The 21,597-nt window shown below is 38.4% G+C and overlaps 1 protein-coding gene across 1 annotated transcript in view; it reads left to right on the top strand.

Moving 5' to 3' along the window:
- LOC127448053 (kalirin-like) overlaps window positions 1-21,597 on the top strand; it is a 325,245-nt gene that overhangs the window by 169,115 nt on the left and 134,533 nt on the right. The window contains exons 15-21 of the mRNA XM_051710307.1: window positions 2,432-2,598; window positions 3,313-3,432; window positions 7,316-7,534; window positions 10,056-10,205; window positions 15,607-15,721; window positions 16,657-16,772; window positions 21,453-21,575. Of these exons, the coding sequence (XP_051566267.1) occupies window positions 2,432-2,598; window positions 3,313-3,432; window positions 7,316-7,534; window positions 10,056-10,205; window positions 15,607-15,721; window positions 16,657-16,772; window positions 21,453-21,575 (1,010 nt within the window). The remainder of the gene's footprint in view (window positions 1-2,431; window positions 2,599-3,312; window positions 3,433-7,315; window positions 7,535-10,055; window positions 10,206-15,606; window positions 15,722-16,656; window positions 16,773-21,452; window positions 21,576-21,597) is intronic.

Here is a 21,597-nt window from a genome sequence, read left to right as displayed (position 1 = left end):
GTGCAGTTTGAGGAAGCCAGGTTTTAATCTATTGTATGATTTCAGACTTTAAATGCATCAAGAGCAGTGTTGGGTAAATAACTAAAAAAGTAATCCATTACAAATTTGTAATTATTCATTTAAAATTGTTATCCAATTATTTGGCCATTACTTCATTGAAAAGTAATCACATTGCTAATTACTTTACTTTTAAATTACTTACTAAAACACTTTTCACCGAAAAGTTTTTGTTTTTCCACACAACCAATTCAAAATAATGTCTGTATTTCCTTCTTGTTCATTTTCGTATTGGCTCCTTAGGGAGTGCATACCCATCAGCAGTCACAGAAATGCAAACAGGTGTACTTATGAGCATAATTCATGTTTTAAATGTATTCTTCATTAATAATATTTTGTTTTTTAAATGTGTAACCCAAGTAATGTCCATTAAAGCAATTCACTTAAAGTCAGTAATTGTAATCTTATTACAAGAATTTAAAATGTAATGTGTTACACTACTTTTGACTAAAAGTAACTATTTACAGTGACTAATTATTTTATTAGATTACACCCAACACTGATCATGAGTCGTTTGGAACACTTTTATAGTGCTTTTTTCTAATGTATTTTTATCTACTTAACACAGTACCGCTGCTCCCTATATTCATATTACGCAGTCTGCGTAGGGCAGCAACTCCCTAGAGGTGCACCATTTTACCACAGGGGGTCACCAGAAACTCCATAGGCTTCCCTTCCTCGTTATAACATTATACGTTATTTAAGGATTCGTTATCAGTCACGGAACACAGACAATCTCCTCATAACTCACACCATGTAAGATTATCACCTCATATGCACCCCCTAACCTCCACAACCACCCCCAGCCTTTGACAGAATCCTCCAAACTGAGGTGAGAACGACATGACAAGGATGTTTTTAAGATGCAGGCAACAAGTCTCTATGGTGACATCTTCGTCATGCGACTGCCCTGCTCTGAATACATTTTCAGGTGTTCTATTGGATAGTTAGTAGATTTGGTCTTGGCAGACTAGATCTGCTTAAACTGCTTGCTAGTGTAAGACCTGCTACTGCTAGAACATACATAGACATACTGTGTATTGAGCTGCCGCATAATAAGACATACACATAATCCATCTGAAGCAGAAAGATTTAGACAGGTGATACTGGGGAGGAGGAGGGTTTCAGAGAGAAAACATGTGTAGTGCAAAGCAGTGAAACTGGCTTAAATGCAAACAACTGAATAATTTAAATGAAAGACAAATATTGTTTCTTAATGTCTGTTCTTTTCATGTTCTTGTGGACTTGTTTGACGCCATAACCCACCTCCAAAAAAAGAAAATGGTTAAGTGGTTGTTGAATCTACATAATCGCAGCACATCTCAAAACTCGCATAGATGCGTTTTGCATCCTCATGTCTTCCGAGTACGATTTTCAAGGTAGTTAGGCAAGACTGATTTTCACAAGAACGCAAAAACTTGGCGAGCTCGAACAATAGCATTCAGACTTGTCTGTGCTCTGATCTCCAGTCCGCAGTCACATAGATGGCAGTGATGCGCACAAAAAAAGAAAATGTTATAAAGAAAAGAGACTATACACTCTATATTAATGTCAACACTCTCTTCACCATCTCTCTGTCTGACTTGAACCAGAATTTCTCTCGCTTTCTGCTCTTATTTTCTTAGCGTCTCATGTCCAACTGTGTGTGTCACAGATATATTTAACATGTGAAACAGACTTCCTCTTTCTCTCAAACTGCTGACCCATCTCTCACCCCCCTCTCTCTCACTTGGCTGAGCACACACTCTTCAGTGTGAGGTTCAGACACGGTCTGTTCCAGGCTTTTCTGGGACAATCTGTGAGTGTGTCTGATAATGCTGGGGCAAGTCTTTAAATCACTGAGTTAAGAAAACAATTAATCACATATTATATAATAAACTTTTACTACATTAATTGAACATTAACTAGATTTTTTGCCAATTTGAAAAATTGTAAATTAGAGTTGGGAAGTCATTTTAGGTAATCGGGTTCACTTAGACAGTTCAGTGATGAGGCTCAAAAAACAATTAGTTTGAGTGAATCTTACAAAATCTAGAACATGTATGGGTAATATCCCAACCCCCCCACCCACCAATACAACATTTGGACATTATTATTGTTAACTATATATATAGATAATGAAAATTGGACATCACTATTGTAAACATCTTGTGTCTGCTTCATATCTTTGTCTGGAGAAAATGTTTGTGTGTCTGGACACTGAGCATTCTATTAAATATTTCATGTTCAACCACAGATAGCCACAGTCATTAAACTCATATTGAATGTAAATATGTAATATAGTTCATCAGATCCGAGGACAAAAATACTGCCACTCAGTGGTGATGAGCTGTAAACATGTTCCTGGTTTGATTGATTGATTGATTGATTGTAGGTATTGAGTTGACCGGTGAGAAGGAGGTGGATCTGGCCACTCAGGTACAGGAGCTGTTGGAGTTTCTTCATGAGAAACAGCATGAGCTGGACATGAGCTCAGAACACACACACAGACATCTGGAGCAGTGTGTGCAGTTACGCCACCTTCAGGCTGAGGTTAAACAGGTAAAACACACACACACACACACACACACACACACACAAAAATAGATAGAAAAGATAAACATATTAACAGATGAAATTGTTCATCGTGTATTTGAATTATTATGTATTATGCATCATTATAATGTATTATAATTGTGGTTACACTCGTTTACTAGAACATACTAAGCCACAGAAAGGGCTATAACACAAATAAATATTTGCTCATGCTCTTGATTTGTGACAGTTCTGAAATCTGCTTTGAGTAACTGTGGGCGTTACAGTTATGTGGAGTCCTGTTGGCTCTGTCAGTGGAAGCTTCTCTGATTGATAATCAATAGAGAGAGATGATCACTACTTCAGTGTGTCTCTCTCTGTGTTAATCTCATTCAGAGCATCAGAGACGGCTAGAGTGCTGTCGCCAGGGACAACCATCAAGTGTCTGCCATTACATGAGTGCTAATGCAGAGAAATTAACAGAGAAAGAGAGAGAGTTACATTTTTCACAGCTCTTTTCAATATCTGTCTTCATAGAAAGCGTGTCACATCATTTTGCCATGTATTGCGAATGATTCCTGAATTTTACTGCAAATATCATTATGCATCTGTAGGAAGTAGCTCATAAGGACACTTATTCTTGATGTACATGATAGATAGATAAAATCGACAGACAAACCGACAGATAGATATATAGATTAAGTTTTGGTCCTAAAGTTGTTTGTCTTATGTGTTGTTTAGGTTTTGAGTTGGATTCGGAATGGCGAGTCTATGCTGGATGCAAATATGGTGAACGCAAGTTCACTGTCAGAGGCCGAACAACTACAGAGAGAACATGAACAGTTCCAGCTCGCGATAGAGGTAAACACACACACCCATCGCTCTCTCTCACTGTCTCACTCTGTGCATTCTGAACATTTTTGTACAGCATTATATCTTACGCCCCTTTGATCCTAACCTCTATCCAGATAACTGAAATAACTTCACTCCATGCCCCTCTCTTTCTATCTCTTTTTTTAAATGGACATGTCATGGAAAATAGGGTTTTTCTTGCTCTTTTTAAATTAAAGAGTTTAATGGACTATGTAGTCACACTGTAACTCTCTACAGTCCACTCAGACCATTTATTGAAACTGAACAGCAAAAACAACTTATGAAATCTTCATGATTTTGACATCACAACAATGAGCTCATTAACATACTGTATGACCACCCAGAAATGTAGGATTTAGAAACTTAGTCCATTTGCTGTTGTTATTAGGAAGACTGTTATGTGGTCAAAAAGAGCAGTTTTGATCTGGATTCAAAGGAGCCACCATACTGCCACTTAGTGGTGATGAGCTGTAAACATGTTCCTGGTTTGATTGATTGATTGATTGATTGATTGTAACTCCCTAAACTCAAAACTCTCTCTACAGTCCACTCAGGCCATTTATTGAAACTGAACAGCAAAAACAACTTAAGAAATCTTCATGATTTTGATATCACAACAATGAACTCATTAACATACTGTATGACCACCCAGAAACGTAGGATTCAGAAACATAGTCCATTTGCTGTTGTTACAAGGAAGACTGTTATGTGGTTAGCCAATCATCACAGTCATATACATATAGAAGTCGTAAGGTTAAAATATAAAAAGCCTGTTTAAATGTAAGAGTCAGGCAGAAAGGGTGGAATAAATATACCACAAAAGAGTAGAATTTGACTACAGCAACATATTGTGGAAAATCACAAATCCCCTTAAATTATAGGCCTATCATCATTCAATCATTTTCACATTAATGTGGACAAACAGACGTTACAAACGTAGCAGTGACAGTAAAAGCAACACTTACAGTATAGTAAGGGGGAAACCCATTCTAAACAATCTGGAACCTGCAGATTTTGACCTCTGAAACATCAGTTTGGTATCCATCATTGCTGCACTGAATTAATGAAATCGCAATTTGTCCTTGCACGGTAGCGCTCCACTGCAAAATGCTGCCCGCAAAAGCAAAGAGGTTGCATGAAATTTGCTGTATACATTATATCTCTCTCTCTCGCTGGAGGATGTCTTATCTACTCTACTAGATATTTCCTTTTAATTATCTGTATCATGTAATGCTTATGATTTAATTATAATTTATGAACACCAAAGTTCTTAGCTGGCCTCACCGTTGGCTGTGTAGGTTTAAAAATATTGTGTGAAACAGCGCATTATACAATTTTAAACTGTAGTGTGCTACATTGTCACATGGCCTCACCTAGTTGCATGTTTAATTCAGAAAGTAGTTCAGTTATCATCTTGAAAACAAATAAATGAATAAATTAACCATGGTGTTACTAAAGTAAAACTGTACTAAACATTTATTTTATTTTAATTTTAATTTTTTAATTTTTGGGGGGCAGGATGATAGTTGATAATGATAGATATTACTTTTGATTTTCCTGTATTAGTTGAATGGTTTACTACAAATATCATGGTTAAAATATGGTTACTGCAGTTAAATCATGACAACTCTGAAAATGATTTAGCATGTTAATGTGGGCATGACATATTGATGGTATGCTTATTGGTCTTGGCAGACTAGATCCGCTATGCCGCCGCTGATGCTGCAGAGCAAGTACAGAGACTTCACTGATAGAACATACACACACATACTGAGTTAAGCATGTGAACATGCTGTTGCTGCTGCACAATTAGAAAAACACAAGACATGCTGCATCAAGCATGTATGACATGCAGCTGCACAATTCGACATAAATACAAACCCAAAAAAGCAGATCTACCACCAAGACTTGTGTACTTCTGCTGCTCCGAAGAGCCATTTTCACCAAGTGTATGCTATCTATATGTGCCATGGCCGGCTTGCCTGAATGGTATAACTCTAATGAACTCTGATAATGAAATCTCTATGTGTGTCTGGGCCTGGTTGACCGAAAGGCTTAAGGCTTAAGGCTAGTGACCTGACACATAATGTGTATCTGGACCTGTAATGCCCAGAGCATATTTAACTAGTGAGTTAAATAAAAAAGAATCTGTGTGTTTTTAGCTAGCTATGTGTGGATTTATTTAAATAATGACCTAAGATAGCGATGTGTGCCAGTGCCTGATTTATCTACGGGTTACCTTGATAAAGACGTGCTTCTATGTGGACAAAACAAGACCTTACCATGCAAGGCTGCCTGATTACACATCAAAGGACCTAGCAGCCTACACTATTAGCCCTTTTCCACCGACATGGTTCGGGGGCAGGTTCTTGGGCCGGTGTGAACTCCCGAACTATTCCACGCATTTTCACCGCAGAAAAGGCCATTCCAGGGCCGAAAAACTGACTCCGCACAGTCCCAAAAGCTTGCTGGTTTCTATGCAGGAATCGATTGCTTCAGTGAGCGGGGGGCGGGATAATGTTTCATCACCAGGTAAAGTTTTCTAAACAACAACAGTAGCTACCGTCTGCAGGAAGGAGTACTTCACTCAGTACTCTACTTCACTCAGTACTTCACTCACCTCTACTTGAGATATGGTCTTCTATGGAGATCTGAGATAAACTAGAGAGATCATAAAGGGAAACAAAGTGTCTACAGGGAGAAACGGCAAGTAATGATGCACGCCGGCTTCAATTGGACGATTGACCAAGTCATAAACAATCGAAAAAGCTTAAAAGAGAGCACAGAGTCCATAAGAAGGAACTAAGAAAAGTGGCAGTGGAGGAAGCAACATTGTTTTGGACACCGACCTGCCAGATAACTGACCAATTTTGTCAGTCACGCTCAAGATAAACAAATCGCTGGTTTTGTCTGTAGCAGATATTAGTAAGTTACTACATTTGCCAACTTTGTTAGCTTTCCTAATACTCTTCTCATCTTATTTTTTTGCATTGTTTGTTCAGTAAGGGGACTACTCACATATTTTGGAAGATAATGGCTGTATGTTAATTAAACCGGTGGGATTCTCAATCAATGCGTTAACATAATTTTATACGCTATGGCAAAAATCTAAATATAACCATCTGCTACACCAGTGTTGATAACGATTCCACTGTTTCAGTTAATAGAATTTAACAAGTTAAGCCACATTAAAAAGTTCATACAAAATAATGTAATTACGTTACCTGTCATCTTGAGTGTAGATGTCGTCTCTGGCAGTCTTGTTGAGCAAAGTTTGATTGCATTACTTTATATTTTTCAATATGTCCTCAAAAACAGGTTTAAAAGCTGTACACTGTGAAGCGGCATGTTTGTTTGGGAGCAGGTGAGGTAGTCACATAAAACTACCATTACTTCATCATTTGTTTCTCAAGTCAGTGGAAAAGTGCAGGCGATTTACGATAGGCTCCAGATTGCCCCGGCTGTGAACCAAAAATTATTGTGAGGGAATACAAACTATCGCGATGGAATGCAAAATGTATTGCGAGGAAAGTAAACTATTGCAAGGAAATTTAAAACTTATTACAAGGGAAAGTAAAAATATTGCCAAGAAGCACAAACTTTTGCAATGGAACACAAAAATGATTGCGAGGGAATGCAAAACTATTTCAGAAAATAATTTCTCTCCATGTGCTCTAAGGTGCTCCATACATTTTGTAATTGCATAAATAATGGAAACTTGTACTGTGGCCACTATACATACAGCATACAGCAAAAAAATATTTTTTCGTCTCTTATGTATTTCATACATCAGCTTATGTATAATTATTGTTCTCTCTCTCTCCATCTCTCTCTCTCTCTCTCTCTCTCTCTCTCTCTCTCTCTCTCTCAGTCTTTGTTTCATGCTAACTCTCTGCAGAAGACTCATCAGAGTGCACTACAGGTGCAGCAGAAGGCAGAGCTGATGTTACAGGCTGGACACTACGACCCTGAGGCCATCCGCAGCTGTGCTGAGACGGTGGCAGTGCACTGGCAGCAGCTCATGCTGAAGATGGAGGACAGACTAAAGCTGGTCAATGCCTCTGTGGCCTTCTACAAGACATCAGAACAGGTGCTCAACAATGCCTGACAAACACACAAGCATTTGACACATGCCCATGTCTGAGGTGCCCAAAAAGACCCATTCCAACAAAATGGTCAAGTGTCCAAAGATTAGTGTGTGGAACATTGGTGGCAAAATTGGGTGTCTGCCTAATGTAACCGGGCCTGCTCAAGGTGGTCGAATGGGGACAATGGGTTCTTATGTGGGCTAATGTGGTCTGCAGTGCTTTCTTAGAGGTCTGATGAGGACTAATGGGTCATAATTGATCTGAAGTGGTTTCTTGGGGATGTAATTATGTCTAATGGGGTCTGATGTGGTCTGATGTGGTTTAAGGGGGTCTAATGAGGTCTAATTGGGTCTGAAGTGGTCTGCTGTGGCCTATATAGGTTCCGATGTGCTCTCTAGGGGTCTGAACGTTTTCCTAGGGGTCTAATGAGGTCTAGTGGGATCTGATTGGGTCTTATGTGGTCTAATATGGTCTGAAGTGGTTTCTTCACAGTCTAATGAGATCTCATTTGATTTTAAGTGGTCTCTAGAAGTTTTAAAGTGGTCTCTGAAATGGTTTCTTGGCAGTCTGATGGGGTCTTATGGCATCTAATCTTGTCAGTAGGGTTTCTAAAATGGTCTAATATGGTCTGAGGTGGTTTCTTGGAGGTCTGATCATGTCTAATGGGGTATGATGTTGTATAATGGGGTCAGAAGTGATCTGACATGGTTTCTTGAGGTCTAACGGGGTTTGATATTTTCTGCTCGGGATTCTTGGGGTTCTAAGGGGTCTTATGCAGTCTAATGTGTTTTGAAGTGGTTTCTTGGAGGTGTGATATGTCTAATGGGTCTAATGAGGTGTAATGTGGTCTGCTGTGGTTTATCGGGGGTCTAATGGGGTCTTAGTGAGTCTTATGTGGTCTCGTGTGGTCTGAAGTGGTTTCTTGGGGGTCTAATGAGGTCTAGTGGGATCTGATTGGGTCTTATGTGGTCTAATATGGTCTGAAGTGGTTTCTTCACAGTCTAATGAGATCTCATTTGATTTTAAGTGGTCTCTAGAAGTTTTAAAGTGGTCTCTGAAATGATTTCTTGGCAGTCTGATGGGGTCTTATGGCATCTAATCTTGTCAGTAGGGTTTCTAAAATGGTCTAATATGGTCTGAAGTGGTTTCTTGGAGGTCTGATCATGTCTAATGGGGTATGATGTTGTATAATGGGGTCTGAAGTGATCTGACATGGTTTCTTGAGGTCTAACAGGGTTTGATATTTTCTGCTCGGGATTCTTGGGGTTCTAAGGGGTCTTATGCAGTCTAATGTGTTTTGAAGTGGTTTCTTGGAGGTGTGATATGTCTAATGGGTCTAATGAGGTGTAATGTGGTCTGCTGTGGTTTATCGGGGGTCTAATGGGGTCTTAGTGAGTCTTATGTGGTCTCGTGTGGTCTGAAGTGGTTTCTTGGGGGTCTAATGAGGTCTTAAGGGGTCTGATGTGGTAGGAAATGGTTTCATGGGTTTAATGAGGTCTAAAGGAGTCTGATGGGGTCTGGTGTGGTTTCTTGGAGGTCTAATGAGGTCTAATGGGGTCTGACTGGGTCTTATGTGGTCTCATGTGGTCTGAAGTGGTTTCCTGTTGGTCTGATGAGGTCTAAAGTGGTCTCATTTGGTCTGACATGAAAAAAAAAAAAAAAAATATATATATATATATATATATATATATATATATATATATATATATATATATATTCCTGAGTATATCTAATATCTAAATATTCTTAAAACAAGGTACATTTTTGCTATTCTTTTTGGTTTCACTAGAGGCACAGAAAGTACAGACCTCATTAGACCCCCAAGAAACCACATCAGACAACATCAGACTCCATTAGACACCATCAGAACTCCAATTAACCTTTTCATACCTTGTATTTTCTGTGAAAACAAGACTGACTTACTTCTCAAGTTATTTTTTTTTTCTTTCTTGTTTTAAGGAGGTTTGGTTGTTTTGTTTTTTTACCTTAAGACAAAAATTACTTTTTTGCAGTGTTGGGGGTCTAATGAGGTCTAATTGGGTCTGATTGGTTCTAATGTGGTCTGAAGTTGTTTCATGGAGGTCTGATGAGGTCTAATGGCATTTGAAGTGAGAGTTCTGATGCGGTCTCTAAGGGTCTGAAATGGTTTCCTAGATGTCTGATGGGGTCTGAAGTGGTCTGATGTGGTTTATTGGAGGTCAGATTAGGGCTGTACTTTCTGTGCCTCTAATGCCACCAAAAATAATGATTCCCAAACACTCCCCACATCTTCCACAGTGTTTATAATTTTAAGGTGATCAACCTACGAATGCCTTATGTGTAGCTGACTCTGCAAAAACCTGGGAGAAAGTTTTTATCATTGGAAAAATACAGCACCTTAACAATTATTAAAATAATAATGATCCCTATTTAAAAAAAGGTCATACTTGACCAGTCATAAACAACATCCAGGCTGCCACTCTGCCCATTTTCAGGTCCAAGGTGTTTCATGGTGATGTGCTGGCATGTGTGTGTGTGTTTCAGGTTTGTAGTGTGTTGGAGAGTCTGGAGCAGGAGTACCGGCGGGATGAAGATTGGTGTGGAGCTCATGATAAACTGGGATCTTCGGCAGAGATGGATCATATTCTTCCACTAATCAGCAAACACCTGGAGCAGAAAGAGGCTTTTCTCAAGGTCAGTGCTGAACTGATACCCAACTCACAGCCATCTCTATCAAATCAGTTTGCTCACACAATTCTTGTGAAATTACATCAACCGCACTTTGTGAGGTTAAATAAGAGGTTTGTGTCATCATTCATGACCTTAAAGTAATCAACACTGTCACCACTAGATGGACCACTTGTGTGATGAGTGAAGGAAAATTGTTGTAATTGTTCTCGCAAGACAGATTGATGTTGGTAGTGTTGCTTGTAAAAAGCTTAATATAATAACTAACTAGATAGTGTACATACTTTTCATTTATCACTACACTACTGATTGGTAAGTGTACAGTAGTTAGCATTGTCTTATGCAAATACAGTTTTACATAGTGTGCACTCTTTTTGATTTTCAATACTTTGCACATTTATTATGTTCAACTCTGAGGTCCATCACTGTTGGTCAAGAAGTGTCTATCTGTCTGTCTGCCTGCCTGTCTGTTTGTCTGTCTGATGAATTTGTCTGTCATTATTCAGTTATTCAGTTAAGTGTGAAATTACATAATTACATAGAATCTTTGATGTATTAAAGTCATCAAATGAAAAAAATAAAGAAAAGTAAATACGCATTGTTCTTAAGCGGGCATCTTCCCCCATGTTCCCCTACTTAAAAAATATAATAGATCTACAAGTGCACTGAAGTAATTGTAGAGTGCTTCATTGTGAAATTACATTTAATACAATTCAATACATATTCTCTTTAGGTTCTATTTTGTGTAACTATAAACTACAATTATCAAAATGTTGCAGTTTTGTGAAACAACCTAAAAAACTTACATAGAATGATCTCTAATGGTTATTTTTAGGTTATATTTTCATTACCATAGACTAACCTTCCCAGAACGTTGCAGGGAGTTTTTTGTGTGACAACCTAATAAAAACGTATACAAAACATTCTCTAAAGTTTATTCTTAGGTTTTATTTTTCGTTCACATTTTTATTATTTTTCATTATCATATATTTGACTATTTTGTAGTAGACAACAATGACTGATATTAGTGTAGCATTTAAATAAATGAAGAACTAAAGACCACAGTATGTGAAACTTGAATGCATTATAATGAACTGAGGTGAGAAGCATACAAGTATCATTTCCTTCTATGCCTTCCATGCCTTCTATTTTCCTGTCTTACTTGATATATGAATGCAGGAATCTGTTAAAAATTTACATTCCAGTAGACTGACTCCCTGACTGACATTAATTTATCGCTTTCCTCAATAAATAATTACCTCTAGATATTAGATTAAATATATATGTTATTGATTTGATAACGTTTGGAATCATAAAATTGAAAAGATCATAATGTATAAGTGTAACCAGGAAGTTTTTTGTTTATTGACTACAAATGAAGAGAAGCAGAGATGTCCCTGCTCAAGTGTCCACTTCAGTGGTAAAAAAAAAACAAAAAAAAACAAAACAAATCTAATGTCAGCCTAGTTAAGGTTAATTTAATTTGTATTCAAATTTAAATGTCTGTTAATAAAGTTCTGATTTTAAAAACCCTCATCTTTGTTGAAGTCATTGGTTATTTGTGAGAATTTATTTCAATATCTGCATATTAATGTCAGGTGCTGAGGAACAATATTTAAGGAAGCGCAAAATCAAGGATCAGTTTTCAGTGTAGTATTTCCGGACATCAGGGTTGCAGAAAGGATGTCTTCCAGCATAATGATTACAAAACTATATTTAATTTTGTAGTTAATTAGGTCAAGTAGGCCTATTTAAGAGAATAACTTTAAACATTTCCCAGCAAGGTGAATCAAGTATTTATAAAGTTACGTTTACATACAAAGATATGCAATGGTGGGCGTCAGTGAACTCCCTATTAAGTGCAATTTTGGGAAATGCACATAAATGTTTTTTTTAAAAAGACTGAATTTCTGTCATTTTTCACATGGGCAACTCTCTTAAGAGGTCCTTTTTTTTATCTGGAATCGCAGCTGTGGACTGTAGACTTACACTATATTGCCAAAAGTATTCGCTCACCCATCCAAATAATTGAATTCAGGTGTTCCAATCACTTCCATGGTCACAGATGTATAAAATGAAGCACCTAGGCATGCAGACTGCTTCTACAAACATTTGTGAAAGAATGGGCCGCTCTCAGGAGCTCAGTGAATTCCAGCGTGGTACTGTGATAGGATGCCACCTGTGCAACAAGTCCAGTCGTGAAATTTCCTCGCTACTAAACATTCCACAGTCAACTGTCAGTGGTATTATAACAAAGTGGAAGCGATTGGGAATGACAGCAACTCAGCCACGAAGTGGTAGGCCACATAAAATGACAGAGCGGGGTCAGTGGATGCTGAGGCGCATAGTGCGCAGAGGTCGCCAACTTTCTGCAGAGTTCAAAAGATAATGTGGCCTTCAGATTAGCTCAAGAACAGTGCGTAGAGAGCTTCATGGAATGGGTTTCCATGGCCGAGCAGCTGCATCCAAGCCATACATCACCAAGTGCAATGCAAAGCGTCGGATGCAGTGGTGTAAAGCACGCCGCCACTGGACTCTAGAGCAGTGGAGACGCGTTCTCTGGAGTGATGAATCACACTTCTCCATCTGGCAATCTGATGGACGAGTCTGGGTTTGGCGGTTGCCAGGAGAACGGTACTTGTCTGACTGCATTGTGCCAACTGTGAAGTTTGGTGGAAGGGGGATTATGGTGTGGGGTTGTTTTTCAGGAGCTGGGCTTGGCCCTTAGTTCCAGTGAAAGGAACTCTGAATGCTTCAGTATACCAAGAGATTTTGGACAATTCCATGCTCCCAACTTTGTGGGAACAGTTTGGGGATGGCCCCTTCCTGTTCCAACATGACTGCGCACCAGTGCACAAAGCAAGGTCCATAAAGACATGGATGAGCGAGTTTGGTGTGGAAGAACTTGACTGGCCTGCACAGAGTCCTGACCTCAACCCGATAGAGCACCTTTGGGATGAATTAGAGCGAAGACTGCGAGCCAGGCCTTCTCGCCAACATCAGTGTCTGACCTCACAAATGCGCTTCTGGAAGAATGGACAAAAATTCCCATAAACACACTCCTAAACCTTGTGGAAAGCCTTCCCAGAAGAGTTGAAGCTGTTATAGCTGCAACGGGTGGGCCGACGTCATATTAAACCCTATGGATTAAGAATGAGATGTCACTTAAGTTCATATGCGTCTAAAGGCAGATGAGCGAATACTTTTGGCAATATAGTGTATGTTCAATGGTATGAAAATTAAAGAAACAATATTTCAACTTCTAAAGCGACTTTCTATATTGTCTAATCAATACTTTACTCATCTGACACAATAATGTAGCATCATGTATTTTAATTATCTGAATTAATATTTATTAAATATATTTATTATTTATAAATATACTATACTATATAATTATATATATATTGAATTTTCTTATATTATTAAATATATATTTGATGGGTTTCTCAGCAAATATTGATGATATATGTGATTAATTGTAATTAACTTGATTAAATTAATCGGTGCATCATGAAATTAATTTAATAAAATATTACAGCATTTGACAGCAAGGTGGTTGCCATTAGAAACATTAGATCCTATAAACCAAGGGCCCATCTTGCAACCCACCCACCTCCTTGCAGAAAAAACACTGCTTGCAGCATACACACATTGTGTTTTTTGGATTTATTTGGAGTCCTATAGAAACTCTAAACCTAACCCTAACCTTAACCCTACCACTAAATCTAATCCTAAATCGAACCTTAGTAACAGCGAATGAGACTCTCGTGAGACTTAGGCTGGCAGAGTGTTACCTTCTAGACACAGCCCAACCCTGCATGGCACACACGACTAAATCTAAGTGAGTCCCCTAATTCAATAAGGAACTTGATTCCTGGGGTCAGACAGCTGGTAGTCCCACCAAGAGTGCTGCACCTGGAGCTAGGTTCTTATCCAAATCATATGGCAAGCACCTTGCAGCAACGCCGGGGATTCGTAACTTTCAGGGCTCACTTTAAATGACATTACACAATGCACAAAATCTCTAATCTCAATAAAATGTCAGTTAAATTAAATTGTAAAATTAATAAATATATCACCCCATCCCATCCTGTGAAGCGCACGCCTTCCACTTCATTCAGTTCGCAGAACTTTCTCCCCAGAGTGGTCTCGAGTGAGTCCAAACACGAAGACAAGTAAACATGAAGAAACATGGGCCTTACAGTAGCCGCGAGACGTTCCATCACACATTCCAAGCTTTATGATGTCACACAGGGAGAGCTCTAAATTATCTGATGTCATAATAGTGTAAGAATGCTGCAGATGAGTGTGTGCGCATGTGCGTGAGCAGGGTCAGAATAATTATTAAACAAACAAGAACTTTCGACCCAAAGACGCATATCCTCCTCTTTACAAGAATTGAACAGCGCAACAAGGCAAAAACATTCTAAATAGGCAAAAAGTAAACTAATAAGTAAATACGTAAATAAAAAGTAAAATCTGCACAATGTATTCATGATCTGGTGCACTGGATCGCAAAAGCCTTGTCAATATTTTTCAAGAATAATCTTATAAATACAAATAATAATAAACATGTAAATCTGTATTTAGTTATTACTGATTACATTTGTTTATTTTTAATAGATTTTTCAGGTGTATCTATGAATAGACCCTAATTAAATTATTATTATTATTATTATTATTATTATTTCCCCACGTCTATCCACTTTGCACAAAGTTCTACCTCACTAACTAAACATTATCACACAGTAGTCTTGATGTTCATAGATATGTTTTTGTCAACTTCCCAGCTACAGGGCACAAGCTATATGTATTTGTATTATTATTATTTCAGTGTATAAAAAAAACCCACCCTTGTCATATCTGCATGTGGTTCTGTCGACGTTTAATATGAGGAAAATTACATATAGTACATATACTGTATATATAGATATCCAGTGATTTGTTAAGCATTATATAATGGATTTTTATTTTATTTCCCATATTTAATACTTTATGTAATTTAATTAGAATCGATACATAGATACACCTTGAAAATCTATAAAAATAAACCACAGTAAATATCAGTAATAACTATTTACAGATTTATAAGTATATATATATATATATATAAAAAAAGTACATTTAGTTATTATATGCTTTTAAGTAACTTTTGACCCGATCTGAGCACAGATGTTTTAATAATTGTGCACAATTTGATTAATTCATATGTATGCAGCAAGGACATACAGTATCTCACCTCTGGGCAGCAGTTCAGTTTCTCTCTCTCTCTCTCTCTCTCTCTCTCCCACCTCTGTGTGTGTGTGTGTGTGTGTGTGTGTGTGTGTGTGTGTGTGTGTGTGTGTGTGTGTGTGTATTTTGCTGGTGCGTATTGGATCTGTATAAATTGTGCTGTGTTTTTTAGGCTTGTACTCTGGCCAGACGTAATGCTGAGGTTTTCCTCAAATACATCCACCGGAATAATGTCAGCACTCAGGGCTCGTCTGGTAACACCCGCGGTCCTGAGCAACAGGTCAAAGGTCAGCGCTCATATTCTAGATGAAATAGATTGGCTTTAGATATGCCCATCATGATCCACCTGCCTAATATTTGTGTTGGTCCCCCTCGTGCCTACAAAACAGCGCCAACTCACATCTCAGAATAGCATTCTGAGATTATATTCTTCTCACCACAATTGTACAGAGCGGTTATCTGAGTTACCGCAGACTTTGTCAATTCAAACCAGTCTGGCCATTCTCTGTTGACCTCTCTCATCAACAAGGCGTTTCCATCCGCAGAACTGCCGCTCACCAGCCCATCTGGCACCAACAATCATGCCACGCTCCAAATCACTGAGATAAAATTTTTTCCCCATTCTGATGGATGATGTGAACATTAACTGAAGCTCCTGACCCATATCTGCATGATTTAATGCACTGCTGCCACACGATTGGCTGATTAGATAATCGCATGGATGATGGTGTCAGATGGGCTGGTTTGAGTATTTCTGTAACTGCTGATCTCCTGGGATTTTCATGCACAACAGTCTCTAGAATTTACTCTGAATGGTGCCAAAAAAAAAAAAAAAAACATCCAGTGAGCGGCAGTTCTGCGGATGGAAATGTCTTGTTGATGAGAGAGGTCAACAGAGAATGACCAGACTGATTGAAGTCTACAGTAACTCCGATAACTGCTCTGTACAATTGTGGTGAGAAGAATATCATCTCTGAATGCTATTCTGAGATGTGTGTTGGTGCTGTTTTGGTGGCATGAGTGGGACCTACACAAATATTAGGCAGGTGGTTTTAATGTTGTGGCTGATCGATGTATGCCCAGTTATTTTAATATGAGGATGGGCCAGTTTTTTTCACCTGTTATAATTTCCATTCAGGCATTCATTTGTCCATGTTAGTTAAATTATTATACAGTCCAATCTATGTATGTACACCTAAAACATGTATCATGTATTTTAAAGCCATCCTAAATGAACTGCTGCAGAGGGAGAACAGAGTTCTGCATTTCTGGACAATGAAGAAACGATGTTTGGATCAGTGTCAACAGTACATAGTGTTTGAACGCAGTGCCAAACAGGTGAATACACAGAACTACACTTCTCATGTGTGTGTGTTTGAGTAACTGCACTTTATTTGTTTCTTTGTTTGTTTCTCTCTATGCAGTGTAAAATGAGGTAACCTGGAATTGTTAACTAAAGGGGTTATTTCTAATTGTTCTAGCTAACCCTATCAGTGTTGTGTGTAATATGCCCTTGGTAATATGATTACAAAGTAATTAGTTACTGTAATCTAATAAATTTTAAGTCAAAAAGTAGTGTAACCTGTTACATTTAACATTTTAGTAATCAGATTACAGTTACTGAATTTCAATTTAATTACTTTTAAGTACATTACTTGGGTTATGCATTTCAAAAATAGTCAACCTGGTCTTATAGTGAAAATGTGACTATATACATTTTTGCAAAACTCGATATACATGTCTCCAGGTACAAACAATTGTTTTATTCACATTCGCACAAATCATAATGTTAAAAGTTAATTAGGACTTTATAAACACTTTTTCTCTCTATTACTCATACACTGCTGTGTTATGATATCGACAAACTTGTACTGTAAAGCATTGTTTGAAAAACTAGAGATTTTTTACGCTGTATAGACCCTCCTAATTATATGTACTTGTTCAGATGTGATTAGATTGCACAGTAGCTCACATGGTAGAGCATTGGACTTTGAACGTAGCAGACCAGGTTTCAAGACTGCTCAAGAATGCATGTTGAACCATAACACTGCAGTGTCATGGAAGCAACATGGAAAGACATGCTTGCTTCTGAAAATTTGCTTTTTATTTCACTTATATATTTTAAAACACTGTCGATTGTGTTTAGCCATTGGTTGGCGTGTTGCTTCAGAAAAAAAACTGCTTTTCATTTCACTTTTGCATTTTAAAACACTATCGGTTGGGTTTAGGGGTTGGTTGGGTTAGTTTGTCTTTTTTATTGTCTCATTTATATTTAAAACACTATTGGTTAGGTTAAGGGTAAAGTTTTTGTTGAGGCATGCACGTCTTACTCATTAAAACCTCCAAATCCACCCTCAAAAGCTCATCTGAATACAACCTCATTTCACTGGGTTTTGGCGCCCTCAGCTGGACATTTCACTTTCAAAAAGGAGCCAAATGTGTACTACACCACGTAAATTACGTTTTGCAAAAACGTAGCAATACCCACGTAAATTTCATGAGACCAGGCTCAAAATAGTATTATTTATGTCAAATCTAAACATGAAATTGAATATGTATGTCTCTTTGTGTTTCTGTGATAGCTAAAGGGCGTAAGCCTCCTATAGGTTCATTGTCAGGGAAAATCAAATGTATGACTTGCATGCGACAATGAACAAGGAGGAATTATTCTGAATTTGTTAAGTTTAAGTGTTTTACCCAACAGTGAACACAATGTAATCAGGTCGATTTAGTCAGATGCATTATTAATCATTTATATGCAGTTTTAGCAATATGCAGAAAAAGGGAAGCTTTCATCCAATCCTTGACAAATAGTGAGTATTTTAACTTACGTTATGAATGCTTAAGGGGATAGTTCACCCAAAAAAGTTAAATTCAGTCATTGTTTACTCACCCCTGTGTTGTTAAACCCCAATATGACTTTCTTTCTTTCTTTTTCTTGACACTGGGGGAGAAATTGTGAAAGAATGTTGTGATCAGTGGTGTCATACAATGGCAGTTTATGGTGACCACCTCTTCAAGCTAATCAATTATTCCATGAGACTCATGATTGTTATGAAAGCATACGATATGGTTTGGTGTGAAACACACCGAAATCTTATGTATTATTTTGTGAAATTGTTGACCAACCATTGCTCTCCACCGCACGTTCATGAGTGCACGAGACCAGTAGTTCACACATACCCACTGGCGAAATGGGGAGTTCAAGAGAAAATGTGTTTTGTATATCTAAAAACAGGTCTGCCACAGTGATACTAAAGAACAGAACGTAGCTGCACACAAACCAGAGAACCAAACTTACAAAACATGTCTAAAGAGTTTTTAGTCCAAGAATAGATGCATTTCTATGCCCATTATTCAATAAAACAGAGATAGAGTAGGTGGGAATGTCTGTCACCTGTACTCCATTCTGAACCTCCATTTGAAGAGAGCGATACCTCAGCGAAACATTCAAAGTTTGACATTCTCGGCCAAAATGAGGTACAATAAGGTATAAAATAAGGTATAAAATAAGGTGCTCTTCAAACTGTCCTGAGACCAGTTCCATTCACTCATAAACACTGTCAGTTAAGCCATTAACTTATTACATTTTCGGATGCAGCCTATCTCTCTCAGTTTGATTGAGTACTCTGGCTAAAAAAAATAAAAATAAGAAATAAAATAAGGCTGGGCATAGAAATGCATCTCTTCTTGGACTACAAACTCTTCAGAAATGTTCTGGTTTGTGTGCAGCTCTGTTCTGTTCTTTAGTATCATTGTGGCAGACCTGTTTTTAGATAAACAAATGTTTTCACTTGAACGCCCCATTTCGCCAGCGGACTACGTGAACTACTGGTCTCGTGCAATCCCATGGATGCACAGAGGAGAGCAACGGTCGGTCAGCAGTTTCACTAAATAACACATTAGATTTCGGTTTGTTTCTCACCAAACCTCACCGTATGATTTCATAACAATCACGAGTCTCATGGAATAATTTATTAGACTTCTCAATACTTTTGTGTCCTTTTGAAGCTTGAAGAGATGGTCACCATAAACTGCCATTGTATGACATCACTCAACACAATTTATTTTTCACAATTTCTCTTTTTGTGTTAAGAAAAAGAAAGTAGTGTGGTATAACGACACAGGGGTGAGTAATCAGTGACTGTATTTTAATTTGGGGGTGAATTATCCCTTTAATAAATGCAGTTATTCATACTTTAAAAAATTTTTTTTAAAAAAAAATCCAAGCATAAAATCCCTTAATTCATGATTTATGCAACAACAACAAAAAAGACTATTATAGTGATAATAAACATAATTTGTGTTTATATTAATGACTGTAATGTCTATTACAGTCTATACTGAACTTTATGTAAATAGGTTTCTAATGTTGGCAATTCCTTAATAAATGCATCATATGTGTCCATTTTATATTAAGGTACATTTCCATAGGTTACTAATGTTGAATAAATGTTATTAAGAATTTATGACAGGTGAGGTACAATAGCTCACTATCAAAATCAGTAGGATATGTCAAATAAATATAAATGGAATATAAATATGAATTAATTGTTGAATATGCATGATTGTATTGCCACAATAGAGAGTATTGGGGCAGGTTTAACTGCTCATAAGGTGAATGGCTTGAGGGAAGAAACTGTTCTTGTGCCTAACTGTTCTGTTGCTTAGAGCTCTGTAGCGCCGGCCAGAGGGCAACAGTTCAAAAAGGTAGTGTGCTGGGTGAATGGGGTCCAAAGCAATTTTTCCAGCCATTTTCCTCACTCTGGAGGTGTACAGTTCTTGGAGGGTGAGAAGGTGAGAACCAATAATCCGCTCAGCAGTCCAGACTATCCTTTGAAGTGTTTTGACTTGGTAGCTGAACCAAACCAGACAGTTATTGAAGAGCAGAGGACAGACTCAGTGATGGCTGAGTAGAACTGGATCAGCAGCACCTGTGGCAGCTTGAACTTCCTCAGTTGGCAAAGGAAGTACAACCTCTGCTGGGCTTTTTCACAATGGAGTCAATGTGGGTCTCCCACTTCAGGTCCTGTGAGATGGTAGTGCCCAGGAACCTGAATGACTCCACTGCTGCCACAGTGCTGTTTAGAATGGTGAGCGGGGTTGATGCTGGTGTGTTCCTCCTAAAGTCCAATATCATCTCCACTGTATTGAGAGTGTTCAGCTCCAGGTTGTTTTGACTGCACCAGTGAGCCAGCCATTCAACCTCCCTTCTGTGTGCAGACTCATTGTCATCTTGGATGAGGCTGACAACAGTAGTGTCATCTGCAAACTTCAGGAGCTTGACAGAGGGGTCCTTGGTAGTGCAGGTACAGTGTACTGGGAGAAGAGTAGTGGGGAGAGCACACATCCCTGGGGGGCACCAGTGCTGATTGTACATGTGCTGGAAGTTCATTTCCCCAGTCTCACTAACTGCTGCCTATCTGTCAGAAAGCTGGTGATCCACTGACAGATAGAGGTGGGAACTGAGAGTTGTGTTAATTTATTCCATATGAGAGCAGGGATGATGGTGTTGAAAGCCAAACTGAAGTCCACATATAGGATCCTTTCATAAGTCCCTGGTCTGTCAAGATGTTGCAGTAAGCAATACATCCCATGTTGACTGCATCATCCACAGACCTGGTTTGCTCGATAGGCAAACTGCAGGGGATCCTGAAAGGGTCCAGTGATGTCCTTCAGGTGGGCCAACACCAGTCTCTCAAATAACTACATGACCACAGACGTCAGGGCGATAGGTCTGTAGTCATTTAGTCCTGCAATCTTGGGTTTCTTTGGGACAGGGATGATGGTGGAGCATTTGAAGCAACTGAGATCAGTGTTTATCTTTGCATTTTGTCTGGTATTCTGCTACTGTGTATTCTCTGATTAAGGGCAGATTTTACATTTCAGTCATAGGATGCCAACCTAAAAAGTTTCTGTTGAGTGCTTCGCCTCGGGTAGAATTAAGGTTTGTTTGTAGACTTCAGAACTGTTCTGATTGGTGTGTTGATTTGGATTATGATTTGATGGCATCTCTAGGCATTAGAGTGGATAGAGGAGGCAGGAGAGGTCTTTCTCACCACTCACAAAAGCCCTGGAGACTCAGTGGAGAAAACTCAGGAACTGCTGAAAGAATATGAAGACTTCTGCATCTCTGCCAAGGTACAGAGACACAAACCTCCCT

This window comes from Myxocyprinus asiaticus, chromosome 11 (genome assembly GCF_019703515.2).
Source record: "Myxocyprinus asiaticus isolate MX2 ecotype Aquarium Trade chromosome 11, UBuf_Myxa_2, whole genome shotgun sequence".
NCBI classification, from domain to species: Eukaryota; Metazoa; Chordata; class Actinopteri; order Cypriniformes; family Catostomidae; genus Myxocyprinus; species Myxocyprinus asiaticus.
Note: the sequence above shows the minus strand (reverse complement) of the source record. Positions and strands in the feature narration are given on the sequence as shown.